The sequence below is a fragment of the Lygodium microphyllum genome, chromosome 2 (genome assembly GCF_053477565.2).
Source record: "Lygodium microphyllum isolate KBCC chromosome 2, Lygodium_microphyllum_v1.1.10, whole genome shotgun sequence".
Lineage (NCBI taxonomy): Eukaryota > Viridiplantae > Streptophyta > Polypodiopsida > Schizaeales > Lygodiaceae > Lygodium > Lygodium microphyllum.
The window spans coordinates 118,285,216-118,309,289 of NC_141136.1; the positions used below are offsets into that span (position 1 = coordinate 118,285,216).

Below are 24,074 nucleotides of genomic sequence, written 5' to 3' on the forward strand. Positions count from 1 at the left end.
AACCAAAAGTGACATTCATCTTGTAAATCCATTTGCATGGAAGTATTTTCTACCCTTTAGGCAATTTCACCAAGTCCCAAGTGCCATTTTTCTCAAGAGATTCCATTTCTGACAACATGGCTTTATACAATTTTTTGTTGTCCTGTTTGTCCATTGCTTCCTTGAAGCAAGATAGTTCACCACAGTCTGTCAACATGACATAATCAGCTACATTGTTTGCACCAGGAATGAATCTATCAGGTTGTCTAGTAGCCCTAGACGATCTCCTAACCCAATGCTCATTATTTTCTCGCTGTTGAGCATTTTCAGCTTGCTGTCCTGGCATTTCAGCCTACAAATCAACATTAACAGCTTGTTGTCCTAGCTGTCCTTGCACATGTAGTGGCTCATTATCATGGGCAATAACTGGCTGATCAGTTCCAGTATTATTTTCTGCATTTACAGGTTCATTTACAGCAGGTATTTGTTGCTGTACAGTGGGCACATTTTACTGTCCAAAAGGTATTTCTTCCCGGAATAGAACCCTACGGATCTCCTTAGTCTTTTCTGACTCTTTATGCATGCGATCTTCCCGGAAGATAACATCATTGCTGCGTACTATTTTCCTTTTCTCGGAATCCCATAATCTATACCCCATTTTACCTTCATCACCATATCTTAGGAAAATACATTTACAGGACTTTGGATCAAGTTTGTTGCGTTCTTCCTTACGTATGTGCACAAAAGCCTCGCAGCCAAACACTTTCAGGTGAGCATATGAAGGTGGCTTGCCGGACCATGCTTCTTGGGGATCTTCCCTCCCCAAAAGACTTGTTTGGTGACCGATTAATCAAGTGTACGACTGTTATAATAGCCTCTGTCCAAAAACCATGAGGTAAAGTAGCATGTGACAGTATTGTACGGACCTTGTCTTGAATGGTCCGATTCATATACTGTGCAATACCATTTTGGGGCGGATTATGAGGGGCAGTTAGCTCCCTGTTTATGCCTTTGCTATCACAAAATGCCTAAAAGGTCTTGGACACATATTCCCCACCATTGTCAGAGTGAAGACACTTAAGTGTCTTGTCAGTCTGATTCTCAATCAATGCCAAGAATTTTTTTAACTTGTCAAGTACTTCGTCCTTGCTACGAATAGGGTAAACCCATACGTTCTGTGTAGCATCATCAACAAAGGTGACAAAGTATTTCTTTTCCCCTAAAGATAACCCTGGCATCTAATATATATCGGAATGTACTAACTCTAGAGGAGAAGATTTTAGTGAAAGAGACCTCTTATGAGACATCTGTGCATATTTACCATAAAGGCAATGATCACAATTCTCAAAATCAGCATAATGAAGACACAGTAAGTAACTCAAATGAGAAAGCACTTTCATTCCAGTTTGACTCATGTGTCCCAACCGGCCATGCCACAAAGAAACACTTGGTTGCTCGATCACGGCAACAACATTGTTACACACACTAGATACATGGAGAGGATACAAGGTATCACTTTTACAACCTATGGCAATCACTTTAGATCCCTTACAAATCTTTCATTTTTCATTACCAAAGGTGGTAGGTGAAGGTAGAACCATGCTGAAACTGCAATTGCACACTACCAATACCTACAATGTCACATGCATAGTTGTCCCCAAGATGGAAAACACCATGTCGATCCCTTGTATAGTTAGAAAACTACTCACGATGAGGGGTGACATGAAAGGAAGTACCCGAATCTAGAATCTAAGTATGCATGTTATCATCCGTATCTGCAAGTAAAGCATGTGTACTAAAGTGTGAAGAGACAAAGAGTACATCTCCCATTGTCACTGTCATGAGTGACTACATTCACTTCTTCAATTTTGACACTGCTCTTCTTAGGCTTACTCTCTTTCTTCTCTTCCTTGCTATCATCTATCTTCTTGCTCTTTCCTTTCTCTTTCTTCCATTTGTAGCAGTCACGCTAAAGTGACCCTTCTTGCCACAATGATGGCTTTTAACATCCTTACCACATGATTTATTGTGTCCCTTGCTATTAGATTTGCCTTTCTACTGTGAACTGCCCCTAGTATGCAAAGCTCTAGAAGACTTATTGGATGCATTGTTCTGTCGATTCATTTCTTCCATGAGTAGAGCACTCTCTACATCAACATGCAGAAGGATTGCATTAGAATTGCTCATAGCAGTTTGGAATGTATCCCAACTCTCTAGCAGAGTACAAAGCAAGAATGTAGCCTTAAATTCTTCATCAATCATGAAGTTGAAGGCAACCAGCTAGCTGAAAATGGAATCAAACACACTCAACTGAGTAGACATTGCTATACCCTCTTTCATACGCAAATCCATAAGCTTTTTCAGCCAATAAACTTTGCTTGTGGCACTCTTCTGAGCATACATTTCTTCCAGTTGAGTCCAAATAGCATAGGCAGAATTCAAACCTTTGATGTTAAACATCAAGGCATCAGAAATTGATAGCTCGATGGTTGAGCGTGCAAGCTCATTTAACTCATCCCAATTGTTCTATTCCATATCTGCAGCTTTTACCCCTTTTATCTTAATCGGCTTTGCTTGCTTCTTTTGCAACAAGATATTGTAGCACTGTTTTTACCAAATTGCAAAGTTATGTGTTCCTTCAAGCTTCTTTATGTGCATGAGATGACTGTTGTCACTACTGTCGGCCATGATTTTCAGCCCAAATGTGACCAAAAAATTCAGCAAATGCAGGCCCAAACTGTCACACAAGTGACATGGTACAAACAAGTACCAACCAGCAATAAATGACCATGTAAAAGCAAAAATTTCAGATCTGCAAATAGATTTTCAGAAACACTAAACCTTGTGCTATAGCACTCCACAGTTGATCACAGTTGTTCCAAGGACAAATACATCACATTACATAAGAAGTCCCAAATTGTAGCTGCCATTTTTGTTATACATATACCCACGGGCACAAAATTTGACACGCACAGTCAAAAGCCCCAAAATTTTTGTGCTCAAAGCATCAACCATACATCTGCACTATCTCTGACATGCATAGAATAGGTCAATTTTTCCAAAATAGAGCAATTGCAGCCAAACCCCTAAAGTTTTCCAAGTGCTAGATGTCCAAATTGCATGGAATTAAACCCGCATGTACATAAAATCACCAAATGGTACACAATTTTACCCAAACAGAAAAAGCCCCAAATTTCACGGGGTCCAATGTGCATCAATGTCGAGAAATTGGGTAATTTTTAGCCCAATTCTTGCATGTACATGAAAAGCCACAAATGTCGGATGCAAAATGCCACAAATTTCTGCAATTTCTGAGAGAAATATCACTGTTTTGCCTTGCTCTCATCAAACTTGGACAAATCTCCAAATTTCTCGGGTCCGATGTGCACAAATTTCAATGAAATTGAAAAAATTTCACTAAAATGTGAAAAGCCCCAAAATTCATGGGCAAATGTGCACCAATTTTGCAATTTTTGAGTCAGATTGCCCACTTCTGTATTAAAGTTCCCATATCCGAGAAAAGCCCCAATTTTCAGAAGCAAATCTGCACAGATTTGCATTATGTGCTTGTACACACGAATGTCCATTAGGGAAAGAGAAGGAAACCTCCTTTTTTTCTTTTAGATTTTAGAAAAAAAATAAATGAAAAAAAACGTTGACGGTCAGGTTCATGACGGCCCGCTTGGTCATGGCCCTCACATTGTTGCAGCGCATAGGGTTGAAGGTCACCACGGGGGTTTGGAAATAAAATTGGACAAGATAGATTGAGATGTGTCTTCAAGAGATAAGTAGATTACAGTGAATGTTTAAAGGTTCATGAGGTACTTCACGGTCGATCACAAGGGTTTGAGAGAAAAGAATGTATGGAGATTCAAGAGCTTAGACTCCGGAGATGGTAGAGATAAGAGAAGGGTTGAAGGTTTCAAGCCAAGTTTTTGAAGATGTTGATAGAGCTTCCAACTGCATGTTCTTAGCAAAGATCACAAGAGTATTATCTCATAAGTTTTAACTCAAATCAAGCTTGTTTTCTTGATCGTAAGAGCAATCACCAATTATAAAATCAAGTACAATATGCTGTCATGTATCATAAACAACTCTGCATCCCATCATTCATACATGATGCCATAGCATGAATCAACTTTGCATGATTACATTCAATGTAGACTGTTAGGGACAAAAGCTTATGAGTCAATTACAAGGCTTGTAGGGCAAAGAGACTTGCTTCAAGAGAGCTTCAAATTGAGTTCGTGATAAGGATAAGCTACCACAACCAAGAAATAAGAGAAAAAGCTTCTCTTAATTCAAGTCAAAGCATCTATGAATGATCTACAAACATTGCCTTGCCATAGGGGCACATAATACTTGCATATTTTGACAAGATGTTTTCTGTAGAGTAAGAAATGAATTAAAATAACAATGCTGTAGCTAATTCTTTGAATATGGTTGAAGATATCAGCCCCAAATCAGCCCAAATATCTTCTAGAATTCACCTATGATGATAGCATAAACTTCCTTTAACATGATGTCGATGCGTTTGATGTCGAGAGTCCACCACGGGGGTAGAAGACAATAGAGTGAAGGTAGATTCAGGGAGAGGAGTGGACGGAAGAGAAGGGGTTCGAAGAAATTGAGGACGTAGAAGAATACTCCCAAAAAGAATTAGAAAATGTAGAATAATACTAACAGAGATGAAGCTTGTGAGTTTCTTTCAGCATTATGAGAAGATATAACTCTAATAGACAAAAACGTGTATAAAATAATGCCTTTCTCTATGCTGCTCAGATCGTCAATCTGATGCTTCCATTGGCTCCGAAAGGGGGGTTAAAATATCAGCACACCTTGCTAAAATTCTACCAGATCACTCCTTCATCTCCCACTTCGGAGTACTATTCACTACTTGAAAATAGCGATCGCGCGTCGCGCGATTTTGCCAATCTCTCTTTTTACATAAATTCCTCTCAAATTGGCTGAAAGCTACATGTTTTCTTTTACATGTCATCCTAATCTAGAAGTTGTCTATAGTTTTATGGATTTTTACAAGAGATAATATCTAGAATATCAAAAATTGGCTAAAACTTGTCCAAAAATTTAATATTTTTGAACCATGGATACTAACACTAATGTCTAAAATGACATTGGCTCTCTAAATCTACAAGGAAGCCACATTCTAGTTTTTTTTAACACGGTGTGCACGAAGCACTCGTTGAAGCCTGTCCCATCTTGTCGCGTGCCATGGCTTGCAGTCCGTTTCACCAATCATGCTCTTTTTCTTCTATGCTTGGTGGCCTTGCCTGCAGCCTAGTCGCCTGTGCCTACAGCCTGGTCGCTTGCAACTGTTTCTTGCAGTCAGGACTTGCCTACTACTATTGAACCTGCTGCTTGGTCTGTGGCCTATCGCCCATGCCGTCTCTTCTACACGTATCAGACTCTCTGACAGCTGATGCCTGAAGTTCCTGCTCGCCTGTCACGAGCTTTGTGAAACGTGTACAACTTGTGTGCTCTGATACTAGTTTGATGGAGCCTGACGGAGTTGAGAGTGAACACCACAGATAACACACACAGAGAGTAGAGAGCAGTAGAAAGGAGTGAGCACAACACAATGGATATTCGATGCAATAGACTAGTGTACCTCTTTAGGTTTTAGATAGATATATATGAAAGTACAAATGTGCTAAGGGTGTGTTCACACTCGTGCACATATAAAAGGCATGATGACCCTTTATTCCCAACATGCTCTTTGAGCTATGAGTCCCTATTGTGAAGTGGATGATATGGGAGAAGGTGGGTATAGAGGCTAGAAAAAAGGATCCATTAATGTCCATAAAAGGTCAAAATGGCTGATGATGCCTAATCTTTAAATACAATTGGAGTGGTCTCTCGTCATAGAGTAAAGTTAGAATATAACTAAAAGTGGAACAAATTGTAGAAACCTATTATGAAGGAAAGATGATAAAGCAAAGAAAATCTTGAAGATCTAGGATGGAATCTAGTCTTGCCAATAAAAGTGGAGTTTGGCATGGACATGATGTAGAGTGTGGCCATCTCATGATTTCCCTGATAGGGTATTGCAACTTCTGCTTCAATAGGGAGGGTGTGAAGTCTCTTGGCAGGCAATAATGGCTCAAACTTGTTAGTAATGGGGTGGTGGGTTTGTTGTCTTGGGGGTTGAGGACAACTTGCTTGGCATAGGGCAATAGGCCGGTGGGGTATCTTGGGGGTCAAGGACAACTTGCCTAGCATAGGGCAATGCCTCTCTCTAATGTGACTCCTTGGGAGAGGAAGACATGTCGAGAGGTGGAATGGTATGCTTTGATACCATGTTGAGAGGCGGAACGGTATGCTCTAATACCATATCGAGAAACAGTAGGGTTTGTGCAGAGAAACACAGAGCATATGGCAAAAAATGACACAAAGAAACTCAAAAAACTAAAGAAGATGATGAATATAGAATCATGCTCATAAAATGGAGTGGAGCTCAGAGAAGACTACATTGTGTTGGTTGATCATGCAGTGACACCTAGAAGGGATTTGCATTGTGAAGGGAGCAACATGCACTCCTTCAAGCAGAGGTGTTAATGACAAGGAAGGAGTTGCTGTATGGAGGGAGTGAAATGTGGTCATCCAGGCAACGAATTTTGAAGTAGACACTGGAAGATGAAGGACAATAGTAGATGGAGCAAAACACAGTCCTCAGAGTTGTTGAAGATGAAAGATATGCTGAAATCTCTCCGAGATGATGGTTATTGTCAAGATGACTGCTGGGTAGATAACTGGGGAAGAAAATGCAACAATGTTAGTGAAGATCTCTCTGTGTAAGTGGCTATAAACAAGCGACTATTGGGTAGCCCTTGAGGAGAGAAGAAAACTCAAAAACGCAGGTACCTAATGTAGGGGCTGCAAACACAGCCTCCAAAAAGTGGCCGATGGCTTGGAACAGTTGCCTAGGTGTTGGGGTGGCAACAAGAGTTGGATATACACAATAATGATGAAGGTTATCTGTTGTACCAGTCCAAGGAGTGAAACCAGTAAATGTAGTAGTGCAAGGTGATGAACATGTCATTAGGTTGTGTGGATTCAAAACACAACAATTTGGAGTGTTCGGAGTTGATGGCGATGGGAAGGACACCTGCATAATGAAATTGACTCGTTGGTAAGGCGTCACGAATAGTTGGGCAACACCACAAATTGAAATATTCACTAAAGGAGGGGTGTGGACAAAAGTGGTAGAGGGTTGAGATTGAAGGTGTAATGAGGGGAATGATGAAGAATGAGTGAGAGAGTAAGTGTGGAGTGAAGATGGATGAATGCCCATGCCCTATTTGTAGGCAGAAGAGTCACAGAGCTATCTCAGGTGGTGCATCGACTCTCTTAGGTGGCACCTAGACACTAATAAATGATACAAATAAAGCCTTTTAGGGCTGTAAATGGAAACCAAAATAGGAATTAGTGGGACATAATGAACTTAATGACTTTGGTATCTCAACAAGATCTTCTTGGGTATGAAGAGCCCGACATCAAGGAAGGGGATGGAGCTCTGGTGTTGAATGTGGTGAGGATGTTTGTGAGTACCCTTTGTCTCAATGGGTTTGGAGGTGCTACTCTCCTCTCTCTTAGGAGGGCCTCTTTGTGCCATTTGAGCTCGAGTAAGTGTTGGGAATAAAGGCCCTCTTGCCTTTTAAATGTGCTGGGGTGTGAACACACCCTTAGCACTTGTACTTCCATATATATATATCTATCTTTAAAAACAAAACCAACTAGTACACTCGTTATTGTACCCAAAGAATCGTGCTCACTCTCACTCTGTGTCTCTCTCTGTTGCTAACGGCCATTGACTGTCTCGATCCTCACGCTCCTAGTCACTACAAACTGGCATCACAGCTTCGGCTAAGGCATTTGTGCTCCTCAAAGTCCGTGCGACACATATCTAGTGTTTCACTCGTGCGAAATCATTAGGTCATCATTGATATCAGGCACGTGTGTGTGTTGCACTGTCAGTCGACAATCCAGAAACCCCGACAGGTCGTTTCTTAACCAGGCGTGAAGCAGAAGGGTGCTGTGTGATGGGGCTGCACAAAGGACACTATGGACAAGAGACGGCAGCCAGGCGTCAAACGGCAACTAGTGGGCAACTTCAGCCAAGCGCATGACAGATTGGACCAGCGGGGCTCACGGGCACCAACTAACGGGTCAACGAATCCGTCATCCATTTTTTTTTCTCTTCAAAACGTTTTTGAAATTCCTCTTCCCCTACCTAGGAGAGGGTTCACACGTGGAGGCACAACTTCCAATTTTTGTGCAATCTAAGCCCATAAATTTGGGGCTTCTCGAGATTCAGTACTGTTCATGCAAAATTGAGGCATCCATGTCAGAAATTGCAGACATTGTGTGCATTTCAATTAGGGATTTCGCCAAAATTATTGAAATTTTTCTCATCTGAGTGAAATTTCTCAACATTGGACCCATAAAATTTGGGGCCTTCATTGTATTGGTGAAATTTTGTTCAGCTGAGTCAGATTGGCTGACATTGGTGCACATCTAGGACCTGAGAAATTTGGGGCTTTTGCAAAATTTTGTGAAATTTTGCTAATTTTGCCCGTTTTATGCTTTTGGGAACATGTATTAATGCAATTGGGACAGATTGGTCAGTGAAATTTGGGGGTTTCGCTGAAATTGCTCTATTTTGGCAAAATTAGCCTATTCTATGCATGTCAGAGACAGTTCAGATGTATGGTTAATTCTTTGAGCACAAAAAAATTTGGGGCTTTTGATCGTGTGTGTCAAATTTTATGCCCGTGGGTACATGTACAACAGAAATTGCATCTAACATTTGGGACTTCTCATGTAATGTGATGCATTTGCCCTTGGAACAGCTATAATCAGTTGTGGAATGCTGTAGCATATCGTTTGGTGCTTCTGAAAAATTTACTTACAGATCTCAAATTTCTGCTTCTACGTGGTCATTAATTGCTGGTTGGTACTTATTTGTACCTTGGTCACTTTATGTGACAGTTTGGGCCTGCATTTACTGAATTTTTTGGTCACATGTGGGCTGAAAATCATGACTGGCAGTAGTGATAGCAGTCATCTCATGCACATAAAGAAGCTTGAAGGAGCACATAACTTTGCAATTTGGCAAAAACAGTGCAACAATATCTTGTTGCAAAAGAAGCAGGCAAAGCCGATTAAGACAAAAGGGGCAACAACCGTAGATATGGAACATGACGATTGGGATGAGTTAAATAAGCTTGCACGCTCAACCATCGAGCTATCGATTTCTAATGCCTTGTTGTTTAACATTGAAGGCTTGGATTTTGCAGATGCTATTTGGACTCGATTGGAAGAACTGTATCCACAGAAGAGTGCCGTAAGCAAAGTGTATTGGCTGAAAAAGCTTATGGATTTGCGTGTGAAGAGAATACAACAATGTCTACTCACTTGAGTGAGTTTGACTCCATTTTCAGCCAGCTGGTTGCCTTTAAGTTCTTGATTGATGAAGAATTTAAGGTTACGTTGTTGCTTTGTACTCTGCCAAAGAGTTGGGATACATTCCAAACTGCCATGAGCAATTCTAATGTGATCCTTCTATATGCTAATGTAGAGAGTGCTCTACTCATGGAAGAAATGAATCAGCAGAACAATGCATCCAATAAGTCTTCCAGTTCTTTGCATGCTAGGCACAGATCACAGCAAAAAGGCAAATTTGATAGCAAGGGACGCAGTAAATCACGTGGCAAAGATGTTGAATGTCATCATTGTGGCGAGATGGGTCATTTTAAACGTGACTGCTACAAATGGAAGAAAAAGATAGAAAAGGGCAAGAAGACAAATGATAGCAAGGAAGAGAAGAAAGAGAGTCAACCTAAGAAGAGCAATGTCAAAATTGAAGAGATGAATGTAGTCACTCATGACAGTGATAGTGGAAATGACGTACTCTTTGTCTCTTCACACTTTGGTGCACATGCTTTACTTGCTTGAATTCTCGATTCAAGTGCTTCCTTTCATGTCACCTCTCATCGTGAGTGGTTCTCTACGTATATAGGGGGTCGACATGGTGTTCTCCATCTGGGAGACAACTACGCATGTGACATTGCAGTATTGGCAGTGTGCAATTGCAGTTTCAGCATGGTTTTATCTTCACACTTCAGCATGTACGACATGTATCTCAACTCAAGAAGAGCTTGATTAGCACAGGGAGCTAGATGATGAGTGTGAGTGATCATGTTGTTGTCGTGAGCAAACAGCCAAGTGTTTCTTTGTGGCATGGCCGGTTGGGACACACGAGTCAAACCGGAATGAAAGTGCTCTCTCGTTTGGGTTACTTGCCTTGTTTTCGTTATGCTTATTTTGAGCATTATGATCATTGTGTTTATGGTAAACATGCATAGACGTCTCATAAAAAGTCTTTTTCGCTAAAATCTTATCCTCTAGAGTTAGTACATTCCGATGTATGTCAGATGCCAGAATTATCTTTGGGGGAAAAGAAATATTTTGTCACCTTTGTCAATGATGCTACACGAAAGGTATGGGTTTATCCTAGGATAAAGTGCTTGACAAATTTAAAAAATTCTTGTCATTGGTTGAAAATCAGACTGATAAGACACTCAAGTGTCTTCGCTTTGACAATGGTGGGGAATATTTGTCCAAAGCCTTTCAGGCATTTTGTGATAGCAAAGGGATTGAGAGGGAGCTCATTGCCCCTCATAATCCACCCCAAAATGGAGTTGTAGAGCGTATGAATCGGACCATACAGGATAAGGTCCATACGATGGTGTCTCATGCTGCATTACCCCATGGTTTTTGGGTAGAGGCTGTTATGACAGCCGTACACTTGATTAATCGGTCACTAAACAGGTCTTTGGGGGTTTGGGGGGAGGGGAGTTCTCCAAGAAGCGTGGTCGGGCAAGCCACCTTCATATGCTCACCTGAAAGTGTTTGGCTGTGAGGCACATTCGTAAAGAAAAATGCAGCAAACTTGAGCCAAAGTCTTGTAAATGTATTTTCTTAGGATATGGTAATGAGGGTGAAATGGGTTATAGATTATGGGATCTCGAGAAAAGGAAAGTAGTACACAGCAATGATGTTATCTTCTGGGAAGATTGCATGCATAAACAGCCCAAAAAGATTGTGGAGGTCCATAGGGTTGTATTCTGGGAAGAAATACATTTTGGACAGCAAAATGTGCCCGCTGTACAGCAGCAAATACCTGCTGTAAATGAACCTGTAAATGCAGAAAATAATGCTGGAATTGATCAGCCAGCTATTGCCCATGATAATGAGCCACTACATGTGCAGGAACAGCTAGGAAAGCAAGCTGTTAATGCTGATTTGTAGGCTGAAATGCCAGGACAGCAAGCTGAAAATGCTCAACAGCGAGCAAACAATGATCATTGGGTTAGGAGATTGTCTAGGGCTACTAGACAACCTGATAGATTCATTCCTGGTACAAACAATGTGGCTGATTATGTTATGTTGATAGACTGTGGTGAATTGTCTTGCTGCAAGGAAGCAATGGATAACAAGAAATGGTATAAAGCCATGTTGTCAGAGATGAAATCTCTTGAGAAAAATGGCACTTGGGACTTGGTGCAGTATCCTAAAGGGTAGAAAATACTTCCATGCAAATGGATTTATAAGATGAAGGTCACTTTTGGTTCCTCACCAAAGTACAAAGCAAGATTGGTTGTGAAGGGGTACAAGCAAAAACATGGAATTGACTTTGATGAGATCTTCTCTCTCGTAGTCAAGATGACTATCTTGAGAATCATTTTGGGCTTGGTTGCAGCTGAAGATATGGAGCCCATATAGATGGATGTAAAGACTGCATTCTTACATGGTGATCTGCATGAAGACGTATATATGCAGTAGCCTAAAAAGTTTGTGGCAAAAGGAAAAGAAAAGATGGTATGTAAACTCAAAAGGAATTTGTATGGAGTGAAACAAGTACCAAGAGAATGATATTATAAGTTTGATACATTTATGCAGTCTGAAGGTTTTCATAGAAGTCATATGGATCATTGCTTGTACACGAAGAAGGTAGCAGATGGCAGCCTGATTATCTTGGTTCTGTATGTTGATGACATGCTGATTGCTGGCAGGGATACTCATGCCTTGGACTCACTGAAGCAAAGTCTTCATGGTAGCTTTGACATGAAGGATCTTGGTGATGCAAATTACATTCTTGGCATGCGAATTCTTAGAGATAGGTCGAAAGGATTGCTCTATCTATCTCAACATGAGTATATCTCCAAGGTTTTGCAGGGTTTCAATATGGACGGGGAAAAAACAATTGGGGTTCCATTGTCTCCATATGTGAAACTTAGTGCAGAGGAGAGCCCTACATCTAATGATAAGACGACTGAAATGGCTAAGATACCATATGCTTCAGCTGTTGGCAGTTTGATGTATGCTATGGTTGCAAACCGTGGTAAAAAGCACTGGGAAGTAGTGAAAGGTATTATGAAATACCTCAAAGGCACAAAGGATTTGTGCATGTGCTTTGGAAAGCAGAAGGTATTTGTCGTTGGCTTTACGGATGCAGACTATGCTGGTCATGTGAATTGTAGAAAGTCCACTTATGGGTATGTATTTACCTTCACAGGAGGAGCAGTCTCTTGGATCTCCAGGCTACAAAAGTGTATTGCATTGTCTAGTATGTGGCTGCCACTGAGGCATGCAAGGAGGCTTTATGGCTTTCACATCTGGTGGGAGAACTTGGCATTATAGAGTTACATGTTCTCCATTGTGATAGTCAGAGTGCTATCATGCTAGCACAGAATCCCATCTTTCATGCAGAGACAAGGCACATACAGGTGAAGTACCACTTCATTAGAGATGTACTTAACAGCAAGAGCATTGAGCTTGTCAAAGTGCATATAGATAATAATTCTGGAGACCTTCTTACAAAGGGTCTTCCAGCAGAGCGGTTTGCTCATTGCCGACAGATGATGAAAGTTGGATAGATATATTTATTTCAGCTTTCTACATACCTTGATTTAGCTAATTCTTTTCTCCTCTTAAGGCACATTGTCTTTAGGTGAGAGGTTGTTGGGAATAAAGGCCCTCGTACCTTTTAAATGTGCTCGGGTGTGAACACACCCTTAGCACTTGTACTTTCATATATATATATATATCTATCTTTAAAAAAAAAACCAAAAGTGATACACTCGTTATTGTACCCAAAGAATCGTGCTCACTCTCACTCTCTGTCTCTCTGTGCTGCTAACAGCCACTGACTGTCTCGATCCTCGCGCTTCCAGTCAGTAGAGCAAGGACAACCTTGGACATCTTTGATCCTCATACTCCCTGACCCAATGTAATGGTTCACAATGCTTTTGGAAAAAGGCAATGGTCACACCCTTTGATCTCACGGCATAATGTGCAGCAACATATGTAATGCTTCTTTGACTTCGCCTCCACTCCACTTAGGTGGCTGATGCGGCCCTCTAGTGCAATAACCTCATATATTTTTTAGTCTCAGTTTAAGCTAGTGTGATGAAGTTTACATTTGATTGATAGCACATTTGAGAGTGTGTGAGAGAGATGTGTCCACGTATGTTGGGTGCTTGATGAATCCATCCTAAGAGAGGTGTAGGGAATGTGTTTAATACTATGCCACCTTTGTATCCAATTGTTGCATTGGACTTACTCCTATCCTTTCTACATCTAATCTCACAATGTGTATCATAGTCAATTGGTTCATCCTCTAGATGTTTGAGTTTTAGTTGAGGACAATTGAGGCTATAGTCAAAGGGTGGAAGTACATCTAACCTCATCCCATGTGAGCTAACTCATGTGCACATGTGACCATACTAGCAGTGGGTATCTCCATTTGTAGATAGCTTTTTGGAGGATGTGGGTGCTAGGCAAGCTATCTTTGTTGTAGGAGCTCCCTAATCATTTAATTCACATCTAGACAGTTGTGTTTGAGGTGAGGACAATGCATGCTATAGTCAAATGGTGGAAGCGTATCTATCTTCATCCCATGTGAACTCAACCATGTGTACATTTGAGCATACCAGGATTGGTGTCTCCCTTTGTAGATAATTGTTTGGAGAATGTGAGTGCTAGGCAAGGTATCTTTGCTATAGGAGCTCCCATATCTTTGAAGGAATGCCATTGCTTGCAAGAGAGCTTTTGCTACCATAGGTGCAACACTTCAACTCTGCTCTAATGATCTCATGGGTGCTGATGATTTGCTCCAAGTACTGTGTACTATCATCATGATTAATGGTCTCTCCATGGGTTGGCATCCATAATAAAACTCATCTAATCTTACAAGTGGTACATGTATGATAAGGTTGATTCACATGCACTATACATATCATGAGGCGATTCTTCTTTATTATGTATTACTTGTATGATCGAGTTTTTGTGTTTGTGTGTTTGTATTGTGGCACATGGAAAGACTTGGTACTCTTCTTTGATGTCCTGGAATGTCATATTCCATTGCAGCATCTTGTATACATCGCCTTCTCTCTTGGTGTGGTAAAGGCTAGGTCTCATATCTTTGCACCATATAGAAGTGTTAGTTTGACCAATGTATCAAAGAGTAAGAGTTTGATGTGGTCCTCTTGAAATTGTACACGTGCACACTGTCTCTCAAGTGCCCCTAGCGCTGCAAAACCATGTGCTAGCCTCCCTTCTTTTGCCTTCTATAAGGAGAATCGTGGCCCATTGAAGGTCACACACACACGTCTGCACGCGCGCGCACACGCACGTGCGCGCGCACACACACACACACACACATGTATGTATGTATCTATGTATGTATAAGTATAAAGACTCTGAAAAAGGCAAATATCTTTATACCCCCCAAGTTGGAACAAATGCACAAACTACGAACACTACAACTATTTGTAGATAATATCTCCAAGACTACTACTGAAACTTCTGGTGAAATGAATGAGATGGTTTTGGCTTTTCAAACTATGTAGTTGGAATTACATACTTTGTGCAAATGTTTCAAAAGGTCAATCAGGTCTTAAAAGCAAATTGCACAAGCTACTATTGAAATTCTCCGGGATCTCTGTGCTTCTATGCCTTCCTCTCTGGTCCAAGAATCTTCTCCCAAACCAATCAATCAAATCCGTACTTCTTCTTCTCAGGACAAACTCAATATTCTAGAATGGTATTTCATTGTATGTCCCTTGTAATTCCAAGAGTGTTAGAAGGAGCAACCATTGACAAAGACAAAGGTCAGACGACCATCATGAAGGTTGATGAAAGTACTCAACATTTCCTATCAGATTGCATCGATTGGTTTGACATCACTCTGCCACAAGAATGGTAGTTAGACATTCAATCCCTCCAAAAGAAAAAGCTGTTACCTCTAAACCAGATAACAGTCTGAAAAACACACACACACACACACACACACAATTTCAATTGGTTTTCTACCAAAGTAAATAAGGCTTTGATCTAATCACCCAAGTGTGCATGGAGTTGAACACCATGACCTTTGTCTTCTCAAGGTTCATTGAGAGATCTTTGTTTGTACAAAGGTCTGTAAGGGATCCAAATATTGTTGTAATCACTTGTAATCTCCGATCAGCCATATGATGGTGAATCAGTTCCTTGAATCGAGGGTGGCCTTGTAGTTCTTGGTATGTGAATTGGTAGTTGATTTTCTTTGTTTCACTATGCTTTTGACAAAACCTTCCTCTAGCACCTGTCCAATATCTCTTGGGGATCAAATGGCCATGCATGTACATTTCTTTATATTTAGAGGCTTGAATCAAGGCTTGACATCCTTGTCTTTTTTACTTTCTTCATTGGATTGTTCTTTGCTACATCTAGTGGACACACACTTTTATTTTTTATTTGGTCTGAAGTATTCATGGTCATGTGGGCCATGTTTGAGGATTGTTATTGTGGCAAATTACTTTCATCGTTTGGCTAGTGTGATCCTTGGAGAGGTGGCTGCTCCATGTATGGATATCATCCACACCACCTCAGTTTTCCCGCTTCATGATACCCTTCTTCTATTCTTGGAGGCATGTGTTTTTGTAGTCTTTTGGCTCCATGTGTGTTTGCTATCTGTGTTTGAGTGTGCTTGTTTTGCCAGAAGGCCTTTTGTAAAGATTTCAATTCATTTATTCAAAGCTTTTCACTGAACAAAAAAGACGGAGTTTGGTTTCCGTGAGAATGAGTGTATGTGAATTTACCAACTATCATGTAGGTGCATGTGCTTGCTAACTGCTTGACCACTGGTATATAAAGCCTGAAATTCTGTATATTTAATGAATATCCATCTAGCTATGCATTGTGATGCTTAACAATTTGCCCTATCTTTTTCCAGATCTGCAGGCAGATACACTGTGTGAATGAAGTCTTTAGGCTACATAAACTTCCTACATTCTATGAGGTATTTGTTTTCCTTATGCACAAACTGTTGGCTATGGTTGGGTTTTGATTTCTTGTGGCAATGCGGTTTCACTAGAAAATTTGAAAATGTACTAAGAAAATTTTCTGTTTTACTTTTAATGTTCTTGTTACTAATAATTTGGTACTTGTAAGAGCAAGCAGAGTGGTAATGAAGCAAATATCTAGGAGCTGTTTGTAATGCAAGCGAGCATCATCCATTCACATTCTGAAGAAGAGTCCTAGCCATAAAGCAGGATGATCAGATAATAACTAAGCACAATCAACAAACAATTTGCAATATAATCATCACGTTGATCTGCATTAAAGCAGTACCAGTGTTCTAATCATACCCATTTATATCTGTGAGCATCATGATGAACTGTGTATATCATCCTTTGTCTCCATGTAAGTTCAATATATTCAATGCTGCAAGCAATAAAGCCCTTGTTTGTTTCTTTCTGATCAGCACTTGGAATTTTCTTCCTGGTGACATGGAGACTTTATTGAAATCTCCAATAAAATGAGTGAATTCATTTCAGATCTCAACTTGTTTTGCAAAGGCTTGGAATGCATATTTTGCAGCAAATTCAAATATTTACTCATAGGTTAGGTGTTGCAGAACATGGCATCTGCCAAGAGGGTCATTATCTGTTATTTGGGGCTTTGTATACATACGTATATGTCTATGGGATGTAACGAAAGAAGATTGAGCATGCTGGAAGGTACAACAAGAAACTGGAACTATAGCAGGGTTGCATTCATCATGGACAGGACCATCCTGTTTGCTCCCTTCAATACGTTTGATCCATCGGATCTGTCGTATGTTCTGAACTGGTCCCAAAAAGTGGACACTGCTGGTTTTGAAGAAATTGCACTCTAAAAAGCCAGCCATTTTTAGCTGTTGGCAGGTCTATTTCTCCCCCTTTTTTGCTGTTTGCAGTGTAGGTTTGGGCTATGCCCTGTAAAACTCATTATTGCTATCGCCTTTCCATCCTTAAGCACCACCATACTTTATTTCTTGAGCTGTTACCTCAAGCAAGCTCCACCTCTACTCCTCAGGTTTCAAGCTCCATCATCCCCAAAACCTGTTCCATGTTACTATGATGTACATTGTATTCTCATGTTCTATTTTCCCGTTATCAAGAAATGCTCTTTGAATCTTTCTCCCTCTTTGAGTCTTGTACTCTTCTTGTGTTTCACCTTTCACATCTCTTGTTTCCAACGTATGATATCAGAGTAGGTCAACTTGTGACCTCTTGTGTACGTGATCTTCTCAATTCATCTTCACCCTTGACAATATCACCACTATTTTGCTAGCTAGACTTGAGATCAAATGAAATTGCTGGGCATTGTCATTGGTGTAATCACCGAATTTCATTAGACCTGTGAGTCAATTCCTAGAATCAGATCCTTATTCAGTTGTAGGTGTTCCCATCAGAACCTCACTCTCAGTCTAGACTCTAGTGTTGTCGTATGATGTTTGGTCCTGGTAATTAGGGGCCATATGCTTCATATAGTGGGGATTGATCACTAGTTGTCTAGGTAGTGGATGTTGATATTGTAGGGATTTCTAGGAAACTTGTTCTATATCTTGATGTTTTCGATACTTTTGGTTACAATGGTGATAATAAGGCAACTAGCAAGGAAACTATAAGGAGAAGAGGCATACTTTCGTTTCCTTCTAATTGTCCCCCAAGTCTACACACAGTACACTCTCAATCCTATCATTTAGCACAACTGCACTAATGCAAAAATTATATGAATTCTTGATCCAACATAATGATGAATCCTGTGTTGCAATGTGGCAGAAGACAGAGGGTGTCAAAGGGGAGAGAGAACACAATGGGGCAAATGAACAAAAGCCCAGGATAGGAACCCTGACAAAAGGGAATTACCAGATACTGAGTGGAATGTGTGTACATACAAGTGTGTAGCCTAAAATAGGCGAATCATGAAAAGCCTGGCTGACCTAGAAACTGGCCTAAAACTGGTCAGCCTATGCATAAATTAGCCTGAGCAAAAATGGAACATGACTAACATGTGGCAAAAATCATCAGAATGCAGACAAATTTTGTGTCCTTGATATGCCCACTCTCACAAGAACATATTAGGGAACAAGAACCACATGAGCTAAGGGGTAAAGACATGGTAGATTGGTGCTGAAGAAGATCATAGGAGTGGATGCCAAAATCTGGTAGTGGAAATCTTGGATCGTGTTGAAGTTGGATAATAGAAGATCCTCAAATATGAAGTGAAGCTTAAGGAAAGAGCATAGTTGCCAGGAAATGTGCTTCCTGACTGTAGGAAATGTAGGGAATGCCAGCCCATTTCTGAAACATCAGAGATAACCGAATTGACCTTTGGGGTCACAACACTAAAGTTGCCTGTTTTGTTTTGAGGATTTATTACCCGTGGGACCAATCGTTGATGATTGGGCTATTTAAGGCTTTTCTTTCTTTAGCCTAGTCACCATCCAATGATCAATCGTGGTTACTTTGTAAACTGTGTATGTATTATGTAAATTGTTGGTCTATTGTTTGTTCACCTAGATTTGGTATACCATGTTGAATCATGTTCAAAACATGTTTTGTTGTGGTCCATGGGACTTGAAGCATTTTTGTAGGTATATAAAGTTTCAATCATTTTTATCTTGAAGGAAACCTGTTTCTTGCATTTTAGGAAACTCGTATGGAACTTTGGAAACCTGTTTCATATCTCCCGTTTTTTGAACTCCTGGCAACTATGGGTGGGAAAGAGAGAGCAATGAGAATCCTTCAGAAGAGAGAATGATGAGAATGCTTCATAAGGCCTGAAGAAATAGTTGCCTCAAGTTCTTGAACCTTGAAGACTAACGTGAAAATATCGCTTAGAAATGTGAGGGTCCCATGTAGGACAAGGCTGGGCTCCTCTTAAACATAGATGAAGATGTGGGTGGCCTCCTTCGAAATTGAAAGGGCTCCCATAGGTACCTACATGTTTCCTGAAATGACCTCCTCAAGAGTTTGAATGTCTCCTATCAGAGAGTGAAATGGCTTCTGGTGAATGTCTTTTGATGCAATGACCTCTTGAAAGGAGGGGAGGGAAAGCTGCAAGGTCTGGAAGGGAATCTTGTAAAATCAAAGAATCTGAAAGATAGGATGCCTGCAAACAATCATCAAGATTTGGATAAGGATTTGCGAGAATGTGGCTAAGGAACTCCTCAACAATAGCATTGTAAGAAAGCGAATCATCTTCTATCCTATGATCAAGACAGAGGACTGTAGTCAAGGAATCACACTTCGAATCATCATGAACAATACCAAGCTCAAGTAAACATGAAGATGAGAAACTAAAGCCAATGAATTACTGTAAAGAGGAGTAGAAGCATATGAAGGTATGGAAGTGTGAATCAAGTTGGAATCATGAAGATACGGCTCAAATAGGCCTACTGGATGGAGTAAGAGAACTGGAATGGACAAGCTGTATTGGAGGAATGGAGGGGAGAGTTGGAACCTACTAAATTGGCAAAGGAGAGACCGAGTTGAGTGAGGAAAGTAGGTGCTGTAATAGAACATGTAGAATGGCCATTCACAGCCGCAGAGGGGATCTCAACATGCAAAGAATTGGGTAGTTGATCTTGCAAAGATGGGAAGATGGCTTCACTCATGCTTAGCCTCCTTTGATAATTTCTCCAAGAAGATAGCCCGACCGCTGGCCATTGGCTGCTGAGGGTCCTTTGAAGGTGGTGAATTCTGAGACATAGAACAAGATGATGATGGCCTCACTGGATGCATCTGGTGGAAGGTGGAATAACATGCAGAAAAGTATGCTCCAAGGTGTATCTAATGGAGCTATCTAAGTGCAGCCTAGGCCATGAGCTCATCCAACACAAGTGCCTCAATCATGATAGGTTCTCCTTTGAGATTGGGAATCATCAAATGCTTCATCATCTATCTGATGGTAGCAGACTTTGTAGCTATCGCTTATTTGACCATGGTATCTGCATTTGGGGGTCCCTTTTTGTGGGAGAAATCAACATTGTCGTCCTTGTCATCCTCATGGAATTGGCTGATGGTGGTTGCAACCACTACCTTGCTTGTTGAAGCATCATTGTCCATTGCCCCTAGAAACAAGGGCCCCCTCTGATGTGGAAGGGTAGAAGTTGCAATCTCCTTTGGAAGAATAATATGGAAAACCACCAGTTTTGGCAACTTCTTTTGAACAATGATAGCAGTTTTGAAAGCACAAAAAGCCTCTAGCAACTTCTGAAGAATGCAAATAATATAGTCTGTGTTGTGAAACGACTTGCCGGCCTCATGGGGTCCCCCTCTGATGTGGAAAGGAAGAAGTTGCAATCTCCTTTGGAAGAATAATATGGACAACCACCAGTTTTGGCAACTTCTTTTGAACAATGATAGCAGTTTTGAAAGCACAAAAAGCCTCTAGCAACTTCTGAAGAATGTAAATAATATATTCTGTGTTGTCAAAAGACTTGCTGGCTTCATGAGGTCGAGAAGTTTTTGCAGCTTCTTAGCAACATTTGGGCCCTCCAACTTGAAATTGACCAATTACTCTTGAAGCTGATAACAGTGAAGGTGATCCAGATTCCGTACCAGCAAATCTGTCAACAATCATAGGGAAGGCAAGACCATAGGGACTAAGTAGCCAATCATTTATTGACACTTCTTGCTGGTGAAATCCAAGGATTGGAGCGACCATCATGGTGGCTTAGCTGGACCATCATAGTGGCTAGCTGGTCATCTCCATGGTATTTTCATCATGGCAGTTGTATTGCGCTACCTCTATCTTTCTGCTGGTTATGTAAATTTCATGTATGCTTTAGAAAGATCCCTTAGTTCGAGGCGATAGTAGATTACAGCATTCTAAAAGTTTGTAAGTGTTGATATGCCCAATCTAGAACGGGGAGTTACCAGTCACGAATTCTGAAGCACCTTGCAAATAGTTACTCTACAGAATTTTTTCATGCTAAGGTCAAAGCACATTACAATTTGGTTGTCTCAACATTAATAGCGACGTGCTTTGTGGATGTTGTTTAATTTTGCTGCAATGAATTGGTCATCGGCTGCTTTCAAATGTATGCTGTATTTTTCATTTTCTGTTTCCTGTGGTCAAGATGCACATCCTTAGAGCAGGCGATCAATATTGATCATACTAATGTGCCATGTTGACTTTATTCGTTTTGAATACTTTTGTAGAATCCTCGCCCCCATATTTCTATTGCTTGGGCTTTGGGAAATGTGGCACCTGCCTTGAGGATTGTTGCTGAAGAGCTTAACCGGTGCAGACATGCAGGGGCAAACAAAACATCCATGTGGTTGCACCTTTTCAGCAGAATTGAATGTAAGATTGGATGCCAAACATACTGTATATGGCAAGCAACAATGCAGCCAAAAGAAAGTGTTTGAAAGAGTTGTGGGTTATGAAGCGAGTGTTGATAGCTACAAACAACCCTGTCAGCAAGTCGTTCTTCAGTCTAGATATGCTCTTAAGTTTTGGCAAGATAAGGTTTCTGAAACGTTTTAAGAGGCCCTCTACAGAATGCCTAATCAAAGCATGTTATTCAGTAAATGTCCAACATGTGTGCGTCTGCGAATAGCCGAGGTGGTTTGCTATTTTTACCCCTGGTTTTGCATCGTTTCTGCTGCTTTTCACCTTGGTCTTAGCCATGCGTCATTTTAATTTGAGCCACTCACAAGGCAGTAAAAAGTAGTACCATCAATACTAAGGTTAATTGCAGATCCAAGGTAGTCGGGTGCTTGCTATCGAAAACCACAAAATCAGAATTAATAATTGTGGCAAGACGGTTAATTGTTCACCTTAATAAAAATAGGCCGTGTTGAATAAAAATTTCGGGTAGCCTTGATTTGTTGCCTGCTTGCCATCAAAAACCATAAATGTACAAGCAATAATTACGAGATTTGGTACAATTAACATAAGAGTATATCTGCACTTGTCCTCTATTTAGTCGAGCTTTGGGAGCCTTTGGGAAACGTATTGTTTGTGCGTAGTATTTGTTGTAAGGTATTTATTGTGAGTGACATTTCTATGAAGGATAAGGAATTTGCAATACTTTACACTAGTAAAGAAAATCTTTTATGAGGTAGTAAGTAGAGATACCTTTCGATGATGTGCTTTTGATCAAAGAGTAGATATGACATTGCAAAAAGCACCTTTGTGAATAAGGATTTATTATAATTGTACAAAACATCATCAGGGTGCTTGTCAAGATACTATTCTATGAACACTTTGCATCATTTTTTTACATGAAGGATATTTGTAGCCCAATCTTAGGAATATGTGAGCCATTGGTGTAGATCTTGTTTGCAAAGCTAGAAAACCCAAGAAATTGATATTTGATGTTAGAAGTACTACCTTAGGATATGATGCATTTGAGAAATAGAGCAATGATGCTATAACAAGTTACAAGGAGTTGATGGTTTTCAAGTGTAGTTTATCTAGGCAAGCAAAATCCAAGGAAGTATCATTATAGACTAGGATATAGGGAGGTTTGGTTATGATGATATAATTGTTTAACTCAACTTTGAAGTTATTGGTTAACGCCATACAAGAATAGGTTCATAGAAAGTATGTTAGATCATAGAATTTTAGATTTGTAGTAGCATGAGGTGAGTGCACTAAAAGGCCAATTAGAAGAGGCTTGATGATGAGGTGTAATAGCAAGTTGTTTCCAAATAAACTTTAAGAGGAGCAATTGAAGTGTCACATCTTTAAAATGTAGATATCAACTTTGAAAATTTGATGGTACCTTTAAAAGAAAAGGATGAGTAGTTACATATTGAGAAAACACTTTACTAGATTTATATAATAGTGAAAAATAATGGATGGTGGATAACATTTCTTGAAGCTATCAACTGTTACTTTATATTGGAGTAAAGCTGGATCCATTGCTTTTTCTTTTTAGCTTTGTGATGTTGTATATATGCTCATCATGTGATTAAGGATGGGAAACTACATGTCACTTTCTTGTGAGCTTCAAACCTCTACTAGGATATCATTCCTATCTATTTCCATGGCTAGGATGAGTGAGAAGGTTGCATGCATGCATTAACGTAATGATTGTATATTGAATATGTATGCCCTTTTGTTGCATTTTTCTTTAGGTACACTAGTTGATGGAGAGTTAATGGATTTAGTGTGGAAAAATGTATTAAATAAGTATTTATTGGAGTGATGGAGGATTTGTATTCTATGATGATATGTGGAGAGAGAGGGTTGTTAAGTTGACAAATTTGACTAGTTTTGATAAGAATGTCAAGCATTTTTCCATCATGATAGTGATTTGTGTGATCAAGTTATTTTTCCCTCTTTCATATGTGTATGCCTAGCTACGGTTACTTTATCTTTTTATTTGGCTCATTTAGTAATATGTATCTTCCTCATTATGTACTCTTGAGCTTCTTAGTCTTGTTAATGTGTGTGAGCGTTACCACAATGCTAACTCCAAATCCAAACATTAATATCCAAGCACTTTTTTGCATTAATAGTAGCAGTGTTGACTAGAGTGGGTTCTTCTTCAGCTTAAGGAGTCATTTTAGTAGAAGAAAGTTCTTGACATAGCATATGTTTTAACTTAAAAGCATTTTCAAGGCACATTTGTGTGTTTTAGGGGTCATTTGTGTGGTCCAATGTCATTGCAACTTCTTTGATTGTTGCCAAGGAGCCATAGCTCAGTTGGTAGAGGTGGGTGTGCATGTTTCTATTGATCTATTAAT

The 24,074-nt window shown here is 40.1% G+C and overlaps 1 protein-coding gene across 1 annotated transcript in view; it reads left to right on the forward strand.

Annotated features, from left to right (window-relative positions):
• The window catches only part of LOC148040233 (U6 snRNA phosphodiesterase-like protein), a 93,067-nt gene extending 71,071 nt beyond the window's left edge, over window positions 1-21,996 (forward strand). The window contains exons 5-6 of the mRNA XM_087697870.1: window positions 16,277-16,342; window positions 21,537-21,996. Coding sequence (XP_087553996.1) covers window positions 16,277-16,342; window positions 21,537-21,746 — 276 coding nt within the window. The 3' untranslated portion in view covers window positions 21,747-21,996. The remainder of the gene's footprint in view (window positions 1-16,276; window positions 16,343-21,536) is intronic.
• The last annotated feature ends 2,078 nt before the right edge of the window (window positions 21,997-24,074 follow it).